The sequence below is a fragment of the Arvicanthis niloticus genome, chromosome 14 (assembly GCF_011762505.2).
Source record: "Arvicanthis niloticus isolate mArvNil1 chromosome 14, mArvNil1.pat.X, whole genome shotgun sequence".
NCBI lineage: Eukaryota > Metazoa > Chordata > Mammalia > Rodentia > Muridae > Arvicanthis > Arvicanthis niloticus.
In genome coordinates, this window is record NC_047671.1 from 19,462,591 (window position 1) to 19,484,585 (window position 21,995).

At 40.5% G+C, this 21,995-nt stretch overlaps 1 protein-coding gene across 16 annotated transcripts in view; it reads right to left on the reverse strand.

Moving 5' to 3' along the window:
- Positions 1 to 3,236: 3,236 nt before the first annotated feature.
- Tcf4 (transcription factor 4) overlaps positions 3,237 to 21,995 on the reverse strand; it is a 347,192-nt gene continuing 328,433 nt past the window's right edge. For 9 of the 16 annotated variants that reach the window (XM_034518307.2, XM_034518300.2, XM_076912501.1 and 6 more), the window contains 5 exons: positions 15,197 to 15,332; positions 13,080 to 13,242; positions 9,415 to 9,644; positions 8,377 to 8,517; positions 3,237 to 8,170 (listed from right to left, as the gene is read on the reverse strand). In XM_034518307.2, coding sequence (XP_034374198.1) covers positions 8,381 to 8,517; positions 9,415 to 9,644; positions 13,080 to 13,242; positions 15,197 to 15,332 — 666 coding nt within the window. In that variant the 3' untranslated portion in view covers positions 3,237 to 8,170; positions 8,377 to 8,380. Of the gene's footprint in view, positions 8,171 to 8,365; positions 8,518 to 9,414; positions 9,645 to 13,079; positions 13,243 to 15,196; positions 15,333 to 21,995 lie in introns of all 16 variants that reach the window. The other 7 variants (XM_034518305.2, XM_076912504.1, XM_076912509.1 and 4 more) reach the window with 2 other exon arrangements.

A 21,995-nucleotide genomic window follows, 5' to 3' on the forward strand; every position in this document is an offset into this window, starting at 1 on the left:
CTCCACTTAAATGCCAGCACCACCATCCCAAATCTAAAATGGCTGAATTGTAGTGGTGCAGGGCCCTCTGACAGAAAGAGAACAGGAGCACTAGTGAAGTTCAAATGAGGCACTGATATTTACTGATGCTTTGGTTAGGATAAAGCTATGATGGTTGTTTAAGACGTTAGCTTAGAGGAAGATGGGTGAAAATATCAGGGGATGTTACATGTTACTCTGGGGACTGTTCTGCATTTAAAATTCATTGTCAAAGAACAAGCTGGTTTGCTTCATTCCCTTCTCTAAAAGTAGTCCAGAGTGAAGGAAACTGACATTGATGGACCTCTGGTAACAGAAATAGTTTCTTGTCTGGTAATATGTCACCGATGTGTAGACTATGGTAGAAGAGGAGACGTTTGGAAATTTAGGGACTCTGCTGAGACAAGCCATGGAAGAATGATGGAAGGGAAACAAGTTGAACCTGAGTGAAGCTGATGGGACTGAACTGGCCCTTCAGTAGATGGCCCTGTGCAGAGATGACTGGGCCCAAAGCTAGGACACTGGTTTCTTGTTTAAGTGCTAAGGTCTGGGACATGCTCTTGTGAATTAGACACAAAGGGCTAAGCAAAGTAATATAATTCCTGCCAAAACTCAAATTTCTATATTCTTCACTACACTGTCTTGTGAACGTGTGTACCCGTGCCTGTGTCTCTTTTTGTGTGTACAAAGAAGAAAGGTTTCTCAACAGGGGATGTGTTTGTGGGAAATCTCAAGCCTGCAGGTCTGATTGTGCACGTGCATTTGCACTTTGCTCTTGGCTAGTATCTGTTTCCTGCCAGAAGCATGTGGGTTCCTGCCAATGCCAAAGCTATTTGACTTCTAAATATAGCGTAACAGATGTGGATGAGGACCATATTATTTTCTGCATTACACAAAGGGTCTTTAAAAAAAAAAAAAAAAAAACTCAGAAAAACCAGACAGCAGTCCACTTCTGGTTAGGCTCAGCCAGCTCACTGTAGGGCAGTGGGGTTGGTTTCATCACTTTTGAAAGTTTTGGTTATTTTATACCAGATTTTTTTTTTAACCTGCCCTCTGTGAACAAGTGTCCCTATAATGTGATAATTCTTGAGTTTTCTTGTATAGTGGGTTCTCTTTCTATCAAAATATCCACATGTCACGTCACAGTAGAAAAGAGTAACTGAAGGTATACACTGTTCCATGGTGGAGCCGGGAGTGGAGGATGAGCTAAGGCATGGACACATGCTGTGCTTGGGGGTGGGCCAAGCCATAGAACACATGCTGTGCTTGGGGATAAATGTCACCATCTTAATTGGTAGTTCACATCCCTGGCAAGTGGATGTATTCCCACTGGTTTAGTTCATAGCACCCGCCATTCTTCTAATACTGCAGCAGTGCCTACAGGCTGGTAGGCACTGGCATTGCATATTTCTGTTCTCAAGACTTGTGGATTTTACTCGATGTGTATTTGTTTAATCAAACAAATACCAAGATGATTTGGGATTGGCTTGTCTACTTAATCTTTTCAAAATGGGCCATGTTTCTTGACAGCCTTGGCACTGGCCAGTGAAAGCATGGGCTAGTCTGAGGCAGGAGCACACTTATGGGATATGAGATCTAGCTGGAGGTCCACAATGTAGGGTAAGTGTGGGGTCCTGGGATGATCAGAAAGCAGTGCAGTAGCTGCTGTTTTCAAGATCTCCCTTGAAGAAGCCACTAGTGATGTCTCTTAGGCTGTTAGGCAAGAGAAAGGTAGCCTGCGATTAAAGCCCAGAATAGAAATTTCACTTGCTTTTATATGAATGAATCAAATTATAAGGCTAAAAATGGTGTCTGATTTTATCTTCTATCATGCCTTTATGGGGGATCTTGTTAATGTGTGAATATTATACCTTCCTGGGCAATCTAAGTTCTGTTCAGAGTCCAAATTCATGTACCTTATCATGTGTTCTCTAGAGTTAAATCTAGTGTAAATGGATTATATGATACACCAGACAGGTGCCTAGTTCATCTCTCCTTCCTTATTATCATAGAAATTATATGATAAAATATAATACTAAAAGACTAAATGCTTATGGCTCTTTTGTATATATGTATATATTTAAAACACACAGTAAGAACATAAGAACATATCAAATCATTGAAAAGGTTAAAGGGGTTATTAACCAAAATATTTGGAAATTTCATAAAATTTAAATATCTGCAAACAATCCAATCAAAAGGAAACAGGGGTGGGGGTTGGGGGTGGGGGTAAGAAACAAACTCCCAACATTTAGCTATGGAGGAAACTTTACATGTTAACCAAATGGTATCACAGCATCTTCTTGCCAATAACTAGTCACTTCACCCCGTGAGAAAGAATACAAGAGCAATCTCAGAGACATCCCCCAATCCCACACACCCAGTTAGAACATTCCGTAAGACCTCCTGTGCCACAGGCTTTCCTTCATTGCATAAGCCACGTTACATCTCTACAGCACAATGCTAAGAAGCCCACAGGTCCTATAGAGCAGGCTGATGTCCGTTCTACAAAAATATTAACTTACAGTACATAACACTGCATAATTTTAATCTGTACAGGTTTTCCCTCCCATAGGTGACACACATCAGTTTTTACAAGCTAGAAAAAAAAAATTAATACTTCTCTGGTTGTTTACATCTGGGATAATAGTCAACGGTGTCAACCAGAATTTGGAGTGGTGTGTATAGTCTACCACAGCATCAGTACAATGTAATAGCATAGAACTGCAAACAACAATAGGCAGCTTTTAACAAGTGATACAAAATAAAATTGTCCTGGACTTTCATTTATAGTTATTTCGATTGAAAAGGTCTAGCTGAGAATGTTCTGCTAAATAGCCAACCAACTGGTCCAGGAGGTGTGAGCTGCTGAGACTCACCCAGCAACCTGCCGCACAACGCCAAACACTGGCGCAGTTCAGGGCTCTTCGAGTGCATGGCTTCAGTGTTACACTCGCATTAACCGCAATCTTTCAATTAGTTAATCCTCTAGACAGCTTTCTTTGTGTTTTGCATGTATCCTGATCCATTTTCATTAAGGGCTCCTCTTCTTGAGGAACCATGGGCTTTGCCTTTCAATTTGTTTTTGTGATTTTTTTTTTCCTAATGTTCTGTTCAACTGTCAATACCTCCAACACTCAGAACACAGGAAGTGTGGATGTCGTCTTAAAGAAGAGGGCTATGTGCACGAGAAGTGAAATGAAAAGTGTCAGAGACAGTTTATAAAAATGGCACATTTATTGCTACAGAACGGTCATGTACATGACTTCATCGAGTAACTACAGATGGGAACAGGTCATGGCCTAGACCAAGCTGGGTTGTTTGCCTCTTGAAGGAAGTCCAGCACACAACCTGTTTGGACACTTCTACAAATCAGAAATACACCAAAAACATGAAAAATAGAGGCACTCAGCCACACGTTGAAAACAAGGTGTAACTGTTTATCTTTTTTTTTTAAAATGTTTTCCCTTTTTTTCTTTTTTTTTTTAACAATTTTTTAAAAGTTTTTAATGCTGCAGCTATGTGTACAGTCGCAAAAAACCCAAAACAAAACATAACAAAAAAACAAAAAAGTCCATACTGCGACCTAAAACTAAAAACAAACAAACACACACACAAAAAAAAACGAAAAACAAAACAAACAGAAGAAGCTATACCATACAGTTTCATCTCAGTAACACATGGTAAAATAACATCTTTTAAATAGTAAAATAAAGTAACAAACTTTTACTCAGAATGATTCCAAAAATCTACAAAGAAGAAATATTCAGAATCTGACAATTTTTTTTTTTTGTAATATCCATGGTATAAAAGGATTGCTCCTGCGAAAAATAAGCCAAATATATTTTTTTATTTTTAAATTTAGTTTTTTTTTCCTACTAGGGTGTACTACAGTCTATTTTTATAGCAAAAAGAGCACTAGACAGACGAAGCTTTATAACAAAAAGCCAGGCACTGATACATGGTAAATCTCTGCTTTTTTTTCTTATCTTCACTTAATTGCATCACAAGTAACAAGAATGAAAAAGGCCACAGTTCATATATTTCACCATTACATATGTCTATAATACTTGATATGAGCATATGGCAAAACCAGTACTGCACAGAGATGAGTCACTTCAAGTCCCATGAGAAAAAAGATCTCTAAAGAAAACAAACATGACCAAAGCAAAATCAAGAGGAGGCCCACAGGCCTTGGTGCCCCATTGTCTTGGAATCCAGCACATTCCGTCTTCACCTCCGTACGTGGTATTTATTTATTTATTTATTTATTTATTTATTTATTCATTCATTTATTTATTTATTTTTGCTTCCAGTCAGCCGGCAGACTACATGCTGTGTTTGTTTATGCTGAATGGTTTCCTTCCTGACTTAAGTTCCGTTTTGGACACAGACCATATTCTGCCTGTTGGATACAAAGATGAAAAAAACAAAACAAAACAAAACCAAAAAAGACAGAACAAAAAATCCTCTCAACCCCTAGTCTCAGTTCAACTCCCTCCCACTTCCCAACCCCTCATCAAAACAAAGATCACGAATAATAATAATAATTATTAATAATAATAACAATAAAATCAAGAGATAGGAAATAAAAGGTAGAAAAACCAAACCAGGAATCGGAAGACTGAATCAAGTCAGTTGTACCACTGGGTGAGCTTGTGAAAGCATTAGTGTTCCTCACTGCCAAACAGAAGACAAATGGGTAACAACTCCGAGATGGACAGATCCATAATTCTGCATATTCATAAATTACTTGAATGTGGAGGTGGATCAACTGTTCCAAGTTGCTTTCAAAGTCTGAGTCTCTTAAACCGATCCTGAACCTATGTATCACCATCATCATTTATGTCTAGTATAGTATAAACACTTAGGAAATGTTTGTATAGTATTTTAATCCTGTCTTCTGCTAAGTTTCTTTCAAAAATCCAGTGCAGGAATACCAATATCTTACCTGGGTTTGATAATTACAAAATAACAACAAGAAAAAAAAACCAACACATTAAAATGGCCACATTCCCTTTCTCCTTCCTTTTAAAACTGGAGATACAACCAGATTACTACAGAGAGGGTCAGATCATGTTTCTGCACCAAGCAGAAAGTAGCCAGCAGCTGCTGCTGGCCTTTGGGGAGTCTTTTGCTTATTTCCAAAAGGAATTTGACAATAGCCGTATTACATTACCAAGTAATGAATACATCAAAGCTGGTGAACAAGAAACTGCAGATTTTTCTCTGTCTGAGTGAGAACAAAATATAAAAGCACCAATTTAAAAAAAATAATCAAATGACTGTAATTTAATTTTTTTTTGCTTTGTTTACAGATTTGCAAAACTTTAACTCTGCTTTAGTAAGCACCTTTATGATAACATGTATCAAAAGTGCCATTCTGAAGATGTACATCAATCAATGCAGGGAGTATTTCCAGTTCCCTAAAGAGTAAACACCATATTCTCTTCTATACACTTCTCCTGAATGTGATCAGAGTATACCTGCTTCCTCTATAATAATATTGTTCCTAGGGATACCCGCCTTGGCAGACTATACAAAATGAGTGCAGAATGTATCACAGAAAGAAAATCTTTAACATGGTGAGAGACCACGTACACATGGTTTCCATCGTTCAGGGAGGAGGGGAAGTTATTGTCTTCCTTGCCCTTCTTGGAGTACTTTTGTTCAACCATTTCACAGGGAAGCCCATGAAGAACTTTGCATGAAATTTGATTCCTGCTATTCCCCTACTTTCAATCCACCTCCACATTTTAGGAACTTCTCAACAAATCAAAGCATTTTAGTTTTATCACTACTGAACATATTTACAGTTTTCAACACACACACACACATACACACACACATGCGCCTGTACCCACACCCACACCCACATCCACAAACACACATACACACATACACACAGCTAATCAAAATGTTTATGGGTTTGTAAAAGGTGACCACGTGGTAACTATCTTATTTGTTCTTACATTTTCAGAAATGAACATAAATTTCAGATTCTTGTAGCTCACTATTTCATTTAAATGACTTTTAAAAACCACACAATTTAAAAAAACAACAACAAAAAAACCTGATACAATGTATTAAAACACATAATAACTAGAGTCTACATGTAAAAATATAACTTTTACATACACAGTTTTGAAATAATGATAGGTTTGCCATTGGTTGCATAAAATTTACAGATGTCTTTCATCACTATGTAACTGGTAGTTCAGGACAACAAATGGGGGGGGGGGTGTTCAGACCATTTCCATGGAGTTATGGCATTTACTCAGTGCTGATAGGTGGAAAAACTACTTCAACAGGGATTTTTTTTTTCCTTAATACATGCCAAGATTGTGTGGCTGTCAAAATAGAACCAAGTTAGAGACAAAAGGATGCTGACAGATACTTAAGCAGGAGTTCTATGTGTTCACTGCACTACACACCAAAGTCAATTGTTGGAAAGAGTTAGGATGGGAATTGGTTCAATTGTGCCCAGAGTCAACGCTAGCTATCTGACGAGTTGCTGTGCCATAGTTTGATCTATGTTTCTATCAAATGTTAAGTATAAACTTCACTCATACTGGCCAGAGAGAATACTGTGCTACCCCTCCTCACCAAAGTGCAACTTAATGCTTTAGGGCTTATGTAAGGCTTCTTATAATGCTGCGTGATTGGTTGGCGTTGTTGTTTTTTTTTGTTTGTTTGTTTTGTTTTTTTTGTTTTTTTCCAGACGAAGGAGGAGGCAGGTAAGTCATCTACTTTTTTTAGTAAACCCATTTTGAAAAAAAAAAAAATCAAGAAAGCAACAAAATCAATCAGCTCTGTCACACTCCTTGCAATTTTCTCATTTGACGGTTTTTGAACTTGACTTTTTTTTTTAATTTTTTTTTTTTATATTTTTTCAAAAAAAAAATCTGACCATGTATTCAGAAACGTCTCACTGCACACTACTTCGGCTACACAGGTAGGTAACACTTGAATCGTTTTGTTAAATCACAGCCACTTTGATTATGTTTCCGATGATATAAACATTGGAAGGCACAGTGGTAACATTGTAGCATTCTAACCGTGTACCTCTGAAAATCCCAGGAGAGGGTAACAAGAGCAGTGCCACAAGCCAGACAAACGCTTCTTGCCTTGCCTGGGCAGTGCTGCCTGTAATTTCTACACATGATGTGACTTTTAAGTCCTGTGTTCCCATAAGACTGCAGAAACAACTTTCTACTATTTATGAATGAGAAGCAACATCAGGTCAGCATTTCGTCCTGTACTGCCCCTCCGGAAGCAGAGTTGGCACTACAGGTTACGATAACAAACCAGGGGAGGGGACAAAAATCAGACAAAAAAAAAAATCCATATTTACAGTAAAATCTTTCTTTTAAAAAAGTTAATCAGTACTATTTTTTTACAGGAGAAAAAAGTCTGAAACAAATGAACAAAAGCTTACCATAGTCACTAAATTTTTAATATATATTTATATATATATTTATATATATATTTGTCATAGGTCTATAACATCCATCTGTCCCTCCTACCCTAAGGAATGGCTAATGTCATCATTTCGTTGCCATCAGGACGTTTGCTGGTTTTGTTATGAGGGCAGCCGGGCTTCCCCTATTCAATATCCGGTAATTAGAAACACTAGCTGACTTGGGATACCAACAAAAACGTTCATGTCGTTTTCTTCAGAAGTACACTTTTTCATTATTGCAAGTTTACAATTTTTTTTTAAATTAAATATTTTTTTTTCAGACTTACAAATTAATTATACTTTTTTTTTTTTCCAAAAGAAGTTTAGGCACAAATGCATTGCTCCACGGTGCGGGAGGATTGCCATTCAGTCTCTGGGCTGTGTCTCAGCCTGTACATACCGCTTCGCACATTCAGAGTGATATGTTAAAGAAGTCGTCCCTCAAGTTGCATTTTTGTCTTTCTTTCTTTTTCTTTCATTCATTTTTTGTTTGTTTTTCTGTTTTTTGATAATTGGGAATGCTGAAACCTCTTGCGTCTGCGATTCATAACTACTCAGACTTGTCTTATATTACAAAAAAAAAAAAAAAAAAAAAACGGGGTTAAGGAGCAGTGTTTATGTGGGTTTAGGATAATACAGCTGTTAAGGAAGTGGTCTCTTGTTTTAATGAAGCAAGGTGGCAACTTGGACCTGAAAAAAAAAAGGAGGAAAAAAATAATTAATATAGTGATAGAAAATAATTTTTTATTATTTTTTTAAAGCCCTCTGGTTTTTGTTGTTGTTGTTTTTAAGAAACAAATAATTGGCTAATGTGGGGGAAACCTGCCGTTTGTGGCTCACGTGCCCCTGAGAACTATAGGATGGCAGCAATGATGAAAAGCTCACCCAGCGCGTACCCGTTCACATCTGTCCCATGTGGTTCGCTGCGTCTCCCATCCCGGGGTGCGGGCCAGCCAAGGAGAGCGGGGGAGGCTCTGAGGACACCTTCTCTTCCTCCCTTCTTTTCAGACAGGCAGCTTTCGGGTTCAGATTCCTTTCTGTGGGATGTGAAAGCACAAGGCGTCCAGTCAGCACAGGGTTCCACAGAGGGTAGAAAAGCACTCCTCTGCTAAGGCCAGACATTCAGACTCCATTTCGAGTGACGGGATGAGGGAAGCAGTTAGGGAAGGTGCTCTACTGGGTGGCCCATCTAAATGGCCATGAACTCCATGCAGAATCTGTACTACCCATTTCCAGTATAAAACAGGAATATCGGCTTGGGCCTGAGATCCCTGCACTCGAGAGTCGGAGTCAGGAACATTGCAGATGGAAAGTCAGTCAGCGCTACAGAGTTCTAGGCAAGACTGAGTTACAGAACACGAGTCTTCATCAAAACAAGAACAACAGTTTTACACAACAGGCCAGGAAGCTAGCCGGCTCCTTAGGAGCCATTACTGCATATGCACTGGGGACCTGACTTCAGTTACCAAGCACCCACAGAAAAAAGTCAGGCATGGTGGCAAGTTTGTAATCCAGCACTGGCAAGACAGAGCCAGGCAGATCCTTAGCAGTCACCGGCTAGCTAACCCTAGTCTAAAGGGAAAGTCTCAGGTCCCAGTGAGGAGCCATGTCTCAAGAAAGAGACAGATAACTCCAAAGGAATGATGTCCCAGGCTAACTAACCTTTGGTCTACACACACACACACACACACACACACACACACACACACACACACACACACACACACACGCTTGTAGCTTGTACCCACACACATCTACCCCCTGAAAAAGAAAGGAATGAAAACAGGATGTCAAATCATTGAGAACACAGATGGAAAAGCTGTAGTGTAACACTAGACAGAATGACATTTTATAACTTAATTACAGGACATGGATTTTGATACAGTCCTAATCGGAGGAATTCTTGGGAGGGGCTTAAGCATCCATTTGCTGACCTCGAACTTGCTGCTCCAGGCTGAGGATCACAGCCACGGCCTGGTGGAGAATCAGAAGCTTGGTCTGGGGCTTGTCACTTTTCAGGTGGAGCTGCACCATGCGGCCAAGCTCCTTGAAAGCCTCGTTGATATCTCGGACCCTCAGGCGCTCACGGGCATTATTGGCCATCCTCCGTTCCTTCTCACGCTCAGCCTTCTGCTCTGGGGTCAGGTCCTCGTCATCGTTATTGCTGCAATGCAAGAAGGATGAGGCCTTTACTAACAGTGCTGGGGAATGACAGTATCTGTATTACATTTTCTTTGACACTTGTCATATTCATCCTTAGCAGGAGTTTATCCATTTGACCTTCATCTGACCTTGGGGTTGGTTTAGAAAATGCACACACAAAACTTTTGGTTGCTCCCTAAAATTCTACCCAAACCTAACAGAAGAGGATGAACTGGGCTCCAGCAGGGCCAGGGTCCGACTGTCCTGTTGCAGGGGACACAGAGGGAGAATGAAAACCTCATGCACTGTAGCTCAGTCGTAACACAGATAGCAACACAGGCTTAGCTTATACTTGTAAAAAACACTAAAAGATTACTTAAACAATCTTTAAAACTTTTCATGCTGCGATATTTGAAACCTATGGAAAAATAAGTGATTGACATTCAGAATTTGGTAGATCACAGTAAACACAAGCCAGGTTAACAGAAGCATGAAATAAAAATATCAGAGAGCAGACAGTCAGTTCACCTCTGAAGACTGTCCAGTCTGCCAACCTTGTCTGAGTCTTGAGAAGATTTCCTCTACACAGTAAATAAAAAGCTGGAGAACAAACAAACATGATTTCTGTGGTCTTTCATATTCTGGCTTGGGATTTCTAAAAGAAGCTGAGGAAACCTGAGTTGTCAGCAGCCACGGAACATTGTATAAATCCAAATACCTGCTCTTTCTATCTGACCATGATCTCTGTGAGTCACAGAGGAAGCAAAGCAGGATTGATTCACTGTTAGAACTAAAATATTCCATGATTCATCACAAAAGCATGGGCTCAGTATGCATAAGGTTGGGGTCTGACCATCTCTGATGGTCACAATGACCATCTGGGACAGTGGAAGGTGAATGGAGGGGCGGATGAGCCATCTGGAAAACATAACATTCAGGGGTCGATTCATGGAGCCAGTGCTTCAAACATTTTCAGGGCTTTGATAAAGAAAAGGGAGTTTGGAAGAGGGGTTTTTGTTTTGTTTTGTTTTAAAAAATGTCTCACAAAAGACACATCAAAACCAAAAATGAGATACCATGAGTGAAAATCTTTTCTGGATTCTGACCTTGAGAAATCTTAGGGAAATAAAAAGAAAATATCACACATGCACACGTATGTGCATGTGCACACACATAGAGAGAGAAACAGACAATAGGGAGGTAACTACTTTCAGGCCAAGCCATTGGGTACAGAACTTGAAAAGAAGCTGAAAAATCCCTCAGGCCCTAATTGTTCAAAGAGTCAAGATGATGAATCCTCATACTTAGGACTGAGGATGTAGAAGATTAGTTTTTCACTGTGTATGTAATGGATGCTGACTTCAAAGGTATGGGTACAGCCTTCTCATGCTGCCTGTCCCTGAGTCCCCAAAGCTCTACTTGGAATGTCCTTGCCTGTGCCTGTGTTATAAAGTGCTTTCTCTGTTTCTTTCTACTCTTGGGTTTTTACAACAGGGTCACCCACCCATTTAGAACTGTTTTTGGTTTTTTTGGTTGTTGTTGGCACAGGGTGACAGTCAAGGACCTGGTTTCACTCTTCTGTATATGGTTTTCCAGTTTTCCCAACCCAGGGAAGAAGAAGTGGGCACACTGATGGATACTGAAAAGAATGGAGGGAGGGAGAGGAGAGTGTGCAAATGCTCAAAGTCTAGCACGGGCTTGAAGGGAAATGCCATTATGAAACCCATCACTAAGTACAAAGAGCATATGCTAATAAGACATGGAAGAAGGGAAAGTCCTCAGGTGGCATCCCAATTGCAAACAGGGCCACCTACCCTGGAGAAGCACCAACCTGGAGAAAACAACAGTGGCATTCTGGAACTCTGTGAAGCACCAGATGTGTAGATGCTGGGACAGAAGAGGCACACTGGGGGCTGGGGTGTGAAATACTGCAAGACTGGATGGAATGACATTTGTAACAACCCTGACTATGCTGCAGTGGGGGACAGCATACCCCTATCTGAATCCTAGGGCAAGCCCCCTGTCTCTGCTTCCTCATTTCCCCTCTGGCTCCTCCTTTCCCCTCTCCCAGAATTTCTGCTGGTGGTAAGGGAATGCAGGCTACAATTAAATTGTTCTTGTATACCATTAAGCTAAAAGGACTAGGTGAGTCTCTCTTAGGCCTATCCCAGAGTAAAAGACCGGCAATATTTTTAGATACTGACCATGTGTCGTGCCTTACATAGTGGGGAGCCAGAAAATGGGAACCTGTCTGCTAAAAGTTTTCAGGCTAATGGCTAATTAGAAATTAGTTAGTCACATAAATGAATTGCTCGTGGACATAAACTAGACTTGAAGAGACCTGCTTCTCTGCAGACTCTGAGAGGCAGACACTGTGAATGGTATGAGGGTGACTGTTAACGAGAAGACACTTAGTGGCAAGTGAAATGGTGTTCTGAAACCTCCAAGAACCCACTAACACGTCTATGTGATGGCCACTAAATTACCAAGAACTGACTTGGTTAACAGAGAAGCTATTCAGGATGTGAAATCCCCACCCAAGAATTTCTCGACACTGTGGCCACAAAACACCAAGGATGGGAGAGAGGGGTAAGAGAGAAGCACAAGCAAGGAGTAGCAGGATGTACTACACAATGGAATTTGTCATAGCTATAAGGACATGAAAAGGCAGCATGAATTTGATTCATGAAAGATGCCGGCTGTAGCTCCCCTCACCCCCAATCACAACCATTGAGAGAAGTTACAGTCTTGACACCAGTGGGTAAGCTGCAAGTTAACCCAGAGGAACGCTGGATGTGGATGGGTGCCCTGGGACTTCAAATCATCTGATGACCAGACTCAAGTTTAAAGAGATACACTGAATGGGCAGATATCAGCTATTTAAGAATATCAGTTTGAAGCTATCTCCCTGCAGTTGGGTTTGCAGTAGCAGAAGGGGGGAAGAACATTAGAATTTATTTTACACACAGCAACCTGTTTAGGATTAAAACTGGGAAATCAGAATTTTCTTACTTTAGAGATAAGAAAGAAAAAAAAAGAAAAGAAAACCTTACAGTTGTATATACAAGCAATTGACTCTTTAGCGTGGCTAAAATCTGCTCTTTTGGAAATATTTTAGGGGAAAAAACCACTTTTGAGCAAATTTGAAGAATACAGTTTTTAACACAAAACTGTTTTCTTGAATCAGGTACAAATCAGGTACACTTGAATCAGGCACAAATTTTATGGTGTGCAATTAGCATCGGGTCCAAATTTGTAAATTCACAGGCTTTTAGGCCTCACTAGAACGCGGGTATCTTAAATGATACCTGAAATGCTTCTAAGACAGGCCTTTCATTTTCCTCTCATCTGAGGCTTTACCTGCCAGGAAAAAACTGAGCAGTTTCTTCCTGTTCTGTTCACTTCATCAAAGTCCAATAAAGGAATTAAATGAAGCGACAGTATTATATACTGTTACCTAGATCTTGACCTAGTAATTGATTTGATATCCTTCTTGTCGTCGTCTAATTTCTTGTCCTCAGAAGATTTGGTGTCTTGTAGGTTCTCATCGCCCTCGTCATCAGATTTGATCTCAGAGCTGCCAGAAGATACACTCTGGCCCTGGAGGCCTGGTGGCATCCCTATAGAAAAAAGAAATCAGAAAAGAAACACAGAGATCAGGTGATGTCCCAGAATGCCATGCATAAGTACACACTCCCCAGAAATGAAAAAGATTCCAGCCGGAGGACCCGCCCTTTCTGCTGAACTGAGATCTCTCTTCGTTTCTCCTGCTGTCTGGTGAAGTTTCAGAAACGCACCTGTAGGAACAAGTTTCCCTTGCATCGGCTCTGAGGTTAAATTCTATTTTGCAATCTTTTGGAGTAGATGGTAATTTCACTGTCTACAAAACATCAACTTAATTGCAATGAAAATCATAATCATGAAAATCATACACCTCAATGTTCTGATTAAGAACTGAGTAAATATCAGCTATTATATCGAGTTTCTTCCATATGCAATGATTTAATAGAAAAATGTCCTTAAAATATAATTCTCAGGGAGTACGCTAAATATGTTCAGTCAAGGCTTCAATAGATACCCTGATGATATTCTGAAATTAAGCTTCTCTTATGTTTGAGGAGTAATCAGCGTTTAAAACTGGGACCTATGGAAGGGGGTGTGCTGCTCGCAGGAGGAACCTGGAGTTTTATCTTTGCTCCACGGCTCACGTTCATGCAATATTTGGCAGGTTAGTTGTTTGTGTATGTGTCTCCGTGAGTGTATGCTCTCATGTATGTGTCTGTGAGCATACATGTTTTCCAGAGGAAGCAAGAAGAGAGCATCTGGTACCCTTCTCTATCATTTCTGCCTGTCCTGAGGCGGGATCTCTCCCTAAAACCCAGAACTCATGTCTCCTTGGGTATCTAGAAGCCAGCAAGCTCCAGTGATCCTCCTGTGGCCTCTCTCATGGGAGTTAGGGTTGCAGGTGTGTGGAGGATGCTCAGCCTGTTATGTGGGTGCCAACATCTAATCTCTGACTTTCACGGTTGCCTATCAAGTACTCTTAACCACTCTCTGGCTTTCATATTATATTTAAAACATGACCTTAATATCATCAATTTCTTGGGTTGATGCACGTCTATCACAGAGATCTTCTACTTCTAATCTAAAAACTTGGGACTCAGAATTTGTTTCATGGGCCAGGAGCATTTGTACCATCTGGGAGCAATGCACAGTCCACTGTTACACTATCAGAATCTGAATTTTAATTCGACTCTTGGGCTACCGTTTGAGAACCATGTAACAAAGAGTAGGAGAAAAGCCATGGGCTCACTATTGCTCGGGTAAAGAGTGAAGGACACAACTGTATCTATAAAAAGTATTCAATATTCATATCGGTTAATAGCTGAAAGGTTAGTTACAGGAATTCCCAAGGTAGCATTGGTATTTTGTTTATTTTAAACATGGAAGGGATGAGGAGACACCATCAGTGGCCATTCGTCTGGCCTATGAGTAGCACAGGAAGCTGGACCCATGTTGAGTCTTTGTAGCACAATTTCTTGGGGACATGAAAAATCCTTGCAATTGGGACAGGGTGGGGGTGCACACAGCCACAGGACACATTGTTACGGGGTTTGATCACTCTAGAGCAAACAGCAACCAACTCAGTTCCTTTTTTTTTTTTTTCTCTTTTTCTTTTTTAATGTACCTACATTTCCTTCCATCTTAAACAACAAAAACAATTTCCTTCCTACCCATTTGGAAACCTCATTTTCAGGCCACAACTAACCATATTAGGGGATCTGAATGAGTAAGATGTGGAAATAGCTAAAATAACATTTCCTCTCAGCAGTCTGTCGTCTCATTCTCTACTCAGATGGGACTGGGATGTCAGAGGACGTCTGAGGGCAACAGTTACCGAAGAAACACAATTAGCCAGCCCAATGCTAGCTCCTTTCCCATTAGTTAGCACTTTGGTACCAAATTTGGTTCTTGGTTTTCTGCCAGGGTCTCCAGCATTCTGGCAAGGGCATTTAACATCAATGCGAAGTCTACTGTTCACCCAAGATCAGAAAGCCTTCCGACGTGACTTACCTCTGTAAGGATCTTGGGGTGGGTTCAAGTCAGGGGACGTTGCAGACTGGACCGGAAGCTGTGGAACCGGAACCTGGTTTGGCAGGAGTGTATGGCTGCCTCTCAGAGCCACGCCATCTTCACGGTGGGCCCCAACCTGAAACAACAAAAGGAATCAGAGGGCTGAGTGTGCGCTGGAGGGACAACAGCTCTTTTCCAGGGGAATCTGGGACTTGATGCAGTAAGGGTAGCCTGTGGGAAAATAAATAAATAAATAAAAAGATCCTCCCAGTGCATTTCACTAGAGGGCGCTGAAGGACTGTGCATACACCTACAGTTCTGTGCAAAAGAGAAAAAGAAAAAAAAAACCAAAAACAATAACAAAACAAAACAAAACAAAATCCAACACTTAACACTCAGTAAGATGCCATGCCTTACATCCAGTGACAAATATGGCAGAGCAGCTCAGGCAGGTAAAACGTCAAATTGTCTCCCAGGGTGCTGCAGTGGAGCGCACTGATTCGTACCCATCTGTCTTCTATCATGTCCGCCAACAGATCCGACAATTATCTTAATGCCCATATGCTTAATTGTGGGCTTCTCAATTCCCCCATTGCTATCGGAAATCCTACAGGAATTTCAATTTGGCATTCGACTTTCATTTCAGGGGATAAGATTCTCAGGCCTGCCATATTCTCTCTCTCTCTCTCTCTCTCTCTCTCTCTCTCTCTCTCTCTCTCTCTCTCTCTCTCTCTCTCCCCCCCCCCCCCCCCCCATAATGCCAGCTAAGTCTCTGACAGCGTAAGCTGTATCAGTATGGGACATAGCCCCTGCTCGGTGCAAATATAATAAAATGTCACCTGGCTTTCCAAAACTGGCAGCCCATTCCAAATTAATGTTCACTGTATTTCATCAGCTGCTGAGTTCCAAATCCAAAGGGGAACCACTTCTGCCAATGCCACCACACCGGAAAATGTACCAATAAAGGTTTTATTAAACACACCAGTAATGCCATCATTGCCATGTGAGGATGTTTGGACATTTTTCCAGCTTCCTCCCATCCCAACTACTTGGATCTTAAGAAAGACACCACAGTACAAATACTCTTTATGCTTCCACGTATAAGCTTAGTGAGTTCAGTGTGGTTACTTGATTTGAAAAGACTACCATGGAGTTTTATGAAGTAGTACTACCTACGTTGGGGTTTGGTGCTGGTGAAGGCTTGGCACTGGGAGTGTGGCTGCTGACTGACTCTGTAGTACAGGCCCTGGGGTCCAACCATTAAACATGTGGAAACGAAGGGAACAGAAAGCGCTCACATCTGCCTCTGTGTTTCCAGGTGGTGATTTAGTGAGCCCCACTACCCAGTGACTACACCAGACAGTGAGTCTAACTCTAAAAAACATTTATCTGCTGAGAATCAACCTTTATTTTTCTAGTGAAAACTAGAAACACACAAAGCAAACATCTTCTTCTTCTTTTTTTTTTTTTTGCTATCATGTTATAAAAAATTATTTCCAAAGACGTGAAGCAAAACTCCCATATCTTCACTCTGAGCAAGCAAGGATTTTGTATCACGAAATCCTTTATGCATACACAATCTTACCGAGTCTCCATGAGGCTTCTTCAGATGGACCAAGAACCCACTCACCTTCCAAAGCAGCCCATTCTGGGTTGACCACAGATTGGCATGACAGAAGATCACACTCACCAGCCCCAGGGTCAGAACTAGAGTGCCACAGACTACAAATCCTCTCTATAAACTCAGCTGGCTCTCTCTAAACTCAGGTCTTTTCCTTTAGGCAGGCTGTGGCCACCGAGTCCTTCAAGCTAGTCTCGCCAGCACTTTATGTAGTTTTTATTTTCCCCAGGAACAAGGAATGGCAGTCACTTTTCAAGCAGGTTTCAAGCGGACATTTTTACTCTGGAAACCCCAATGCATTCAATAACTTGAATTTTCAAAGGGATGACTCTAGGTTGGGATCCCTGAAAGTGACTGCAGATTTGACCTTAGTGGAGATGACAGCCCTTCTTCAGCCATTTTAAAAAATGGGCACAGGCCTTCTCTGTGGGCAGCTGGGGGAGGATTTAAGGTGCTTCTTGTGGTTCTCATTTAAAGCAGATGCTAATTGAATATTTTCCCTCCTAGATCCCACGATAGGGAAGAGAACTTATGACCTTGTTGTAGTCTTCATCTCAGCTGACTGTGAAAGTCGGGGTTACAGAGCAGAAGAAGGAAGGTAGAGTCCCAGCTTCTCTGCTCACGATGTGAGACAGGGGTCGCTACCGTAAGTTACCCAAGTGCAAAATGGTAAGAAACAACACTATGGGTCTCAGAGAATAAGCCCAGGTTTATCACAAACATTTCTCATATTATACAGAAACAGTGGTGCCTAACAGAATAGCTGTGCACAGGACTGAGTACATTAACTGAAAATACTTGCATATTATATAAAACTGACTTCTGATGAAGCTCAAGGACCCTGGAGACTCTGGCTAACCTTACTAGCCATTACCTTTGTTCACAGTCTCTCTTTTGTTCAGATCTATCTGATTATAAGTCTGTTCTCTGTACAGCGAGGAGACAATATCAGAGGTGGCATTTGAGAATGAGGTCACCTCACATCCGTTTCTCTTTTGGATTTAGGGTTGTTTGTTGCTTTATTTTGTCTGGTATAGGTGCTTTCAAACAGCCGTCCTTTCCCAAATGGGAAGCTAGGGTCACGGAGTGCCTTTGATGTTTCACTGCTCTATGTATTTTGAGTTATGTGAATGACCTTGGATGGGTCCAGCTGCAGGTGGTAATGAGCTGCAGCCCGTAGCTCTGGAATATATTCCAGTCTGGGGAGTTAACTTTGATAGCTTATCTTCAGTCAGTATATCTCAATCCTATCTAGTTATCTTTTAGAAATATCATCTCTAGTCATAAAAACCAAGGCAGGTTAGTGGTGGAGGCTAGAGCAAACCCATTACAATTATAGCTATCCAAACAGAGGACCTCCCTGCCCAGATCTCAGAAATTTACTTATCACAGGCTAAGTATACATAACCATTTTTTTCTTTAACCAATGGATTGATTATTAATATATTTTTCATATCTTAAAAATTCCTTATTTACCAAAGCTCTGTTTTGATGAACTTCTATCTAGATTGAATAGAATTAAAAGTAATTTGTACAAGTAATGAATTTTTCTAATAGACTCTTCTCCCTGTAGTCATTGTAATGTACTTTGAGGTACTTAGACACCAAGAGTGAAATTTAAAATTCATTAATTTGATTGCTATTGACCTATCAGACATTACTGACTCAGTTCACACTGTCACTGTACAAGTGTGATAAACAGAGAGATGAACAACTCAGATGGAGGCCAGCCCTCAGGAGCTTACATCGATCCTTGTCAACTTATGTACTGATCAATTTACATGGAATTCTGACAAGATGGAACAGAGGCTTATTTAAGCTAAAATAAAATAAAAATTCATCATAAGAATTTTGTGAGTTGGGTTTGGGGTCTCAAGAGCCCTGGGAATCTAAGAGCATTTCTTTTCTCTTATGGACCACCTGGCCCCACTTGTGCCTCTGGAGAACCTTTGCTGTCCTCTGGCTCTGGCCCTCCTGTCCCTAGCCCACTCTTTTCCACAGCATCCTTGGAAACATTCTTCCCAGTTCTGTAATTGCTCTGAGCAATTCAAAGCTCTGAGAGTCAAGACTATCTGAAGGACCAGCTCCTCACTTTGAAAGTAACCTGGACCAGAATATGAATAGTCTACACTGTGCTCGAGGTTCATACATGTGGTCCAAGGCTCATAAAGTGAACAACACAGCTGCCTTGGGTCTGCTCCTTCTGCAGACCTGATCGATCACATAAAGCAATATCGAAGCTACTTTGAATTGATCAATCATGTAAAGTAATATCTAAGCTACTCTGGATCTTACGTCAGAACATACACTAATTCTGGCACAGCCAGAATTGAAATTCACCTGCCTCAGTTTATCATTAGGAAGAATCAAATTCATTTAGACATATATTAACTTTTTGAATCAAACGCATACCATATAATTTAAATAATCACAGTTTCTGAAGAAAATGAGACATGTTAAATTCATAGAGCATAGAGCTCAAGGGATTAGTGCAGTTGTTCTCAATCTATGGGTTACGATCCCTTTGGGAGTCAAATGACCTTTTTACATATCAGATAGCCTTCATATCAGATATTTACATTACAAACATAGCAGACTTTCATTTATGAAACAGCAACAAAAAATTTTATGATTGGGGTCACCACAACATGCAAAACTGTACCAAAAGGTCACAGCATGAGAAGGTAGAGACCCACTGGATTAGAGGGACACTGAAATCTAAGCTTCATTTCAGAGAAGAAATCTAGGGTAAGATTGGCCGAGTGACTTACCTAATAACTAGTTTAGAACCAGAAAAGATCTAAACTAACTCAGAAAGCTTATGATATTAAACAGTTTTACTGGACATATAAATATACACCTAGGAGAAGAAAATGAGTTAAGGGGCATATGGGGCTTGCCTTCTGGAACTTTTGTTAAAACGTTGTGTGTATGTATGTGTGTGTGTGTGTGTGTGCATAAAACATACATAGGTACATATATCTATGTATGTGTATATATGAATACTATATGCATATAAATACATGTATATCCAAAGATCATTTTGTTTTTGTTATAGGGAAAAAAATCAGAGTTAACCAACCCAGGCCAAGGCCAAGCTGTCTAACTAAATTACAGAATTTAATATTTGCCACGACTCTTCCAACATAAACAGATTTAAAAGACAAGCAGTCTCAAATTAGGTGGCCGTTGGCCAGGCTGATTTTACTCAGGGACACTGAAGAGCATCTCGGTAAATACGCTCGTCCTTATCCTCGAGCTAACAACAAACACCACAAACAAAAAGATATTCAATGCTTTTGCTCTCTTTGTTTCCAGGGAGTATTGTGAAAGTAATTATTCTGTTGTATTTAAGAGGCCTATTTCATGGATGGGAAAATGTATTAAATTTCATTTGGCAGTTATTCAATTCTAGTTAATGTTATCACCAGAGATAACTGCTTCCAAACAGGCTTTCAGACCATGGCCCCTCCTACTCCACCATAATCCTTCTAAAAAAGAGCAGGATGGGAACTTGTGGCAAGTGTCATCTGTCCCTATCTAGACCCATGTAACAGTGGGCAAAACCAGATATGTCACTGGAACTTTTGGTTTATTAAAAACTGATGCTTGTTATCAGTCGCTTCTGATTTTCAGAAAGTACAAAAGGAACAAGAAAAGTGGGACCAAAAAAGAAGATGCCTGATTCTTTTTTTACGCTTTTCTTATGTTTTTGAAACACACACACACACACACACACACACACACACACACTCAAATTGGGGGTGGTTCCCTGTCATCCTGACTTATTGACACAGCAAACATTTTTGGTTTTCAAAGGCAATCTGCCCATAAAATATCATTTATATACTACAGTTAAAGGATATTCAATTTCAGCTTCTGTCACCTTCTTAGATCTCTGTTATATTAGAGGAAAGCAAACTTATCTTTATTTTTGTGCAAAATCTCATTTGTGAAACAGTGGATCCTTTAACGAGGAAGAAATCAGATGGAAGATTATTACTGGTTTGCAGTTGAAGCTCAGAGCTCATGCAATGCCAGCTCTGGATCAATACTGCGAGGAAGGTACCAAAGACCCGGGCACTTGTAGAAAACAAAACAGAATTCTAGAGGCCAACCACTGTAGGGAAAATTTCTATCATCCAGGATATCCTTGAACCATGAATACAATTCCCTAATTGCTCAGTTTTTAAAAACTATCACTTTTTTTGTAATCATTCACATAATTAAACATTTCAAGGACTTCTCACTGAAAGCAGGTCTGGGTCCAGTTCCTGTGTTCTGATTTCCTTGACTCTTTATGTTATTGGGAGATGATTTCATAACTGTCATGAGAATACCTAATATTTTCCCCAGAAATCCCACTTTGTCTGAAATTTACTGTGATTTCTTTTTGTGTAATTCTTAGACATTTAGTTAATGCTTACTGTGAGATGAAATAATTTTTAGGATGATTTAAAATTTTCAGGATCGACTTATTTTAAGTGTGTGAGTGTTTTCCCAGAATGTACCTGTAGTATATATAGTATGTATAGTATATAGTATATGCACCATCTGCATGGAGTGCCTGCAGAGTTCAAAAGACGGTTCAGATCCCCTAGAATTGGAGTTACAAATGACTGAACCACTGTTTAGGTGCTGGGGACCAAACCTGAGAGTAGCCAATGCTGTTAACCACCGAGCCATCTCTTCAGCCCCTTCAAATGATTTACACAGGGTCTAATCGATTGTGGCTTTGGTAGTATTTATCTGTCATGTGACCAAGATGGTTCTAGCGCTGTGATACGGTTCTAAAGAGGTAACATGATAAAAGCTGAATTCAGTTCGGTTTTCTTTTTCTAAGTCTCCTGTGTTGGAAGTGCTTCGTTTCTCCTGTCTGTGTGTCCGTTCAGTGACTCCAGCTCTCTACCTCATTTTCCGACCATGGGGGTGATATCAGGATGCAGTGGGCCAAGTAGGGACTGGGGCGGTGATTAGGGGGAGCCTAGTCCACTCTTCTCCAGGTAGCAGGCCACTAAATCTGTTGTATGGAACTACTGTTGACCCAGCTGTAGTGAGCCACACCCATCTAGCATGGGGATTATGTTGGGGAGCTGAAATTACTTGGAAGCAGCTTCTTTTGTTTAGAAGCCAGTTGGACACTTGCTGCACACTGGTAACTGTCCATCCCTGAAGCAT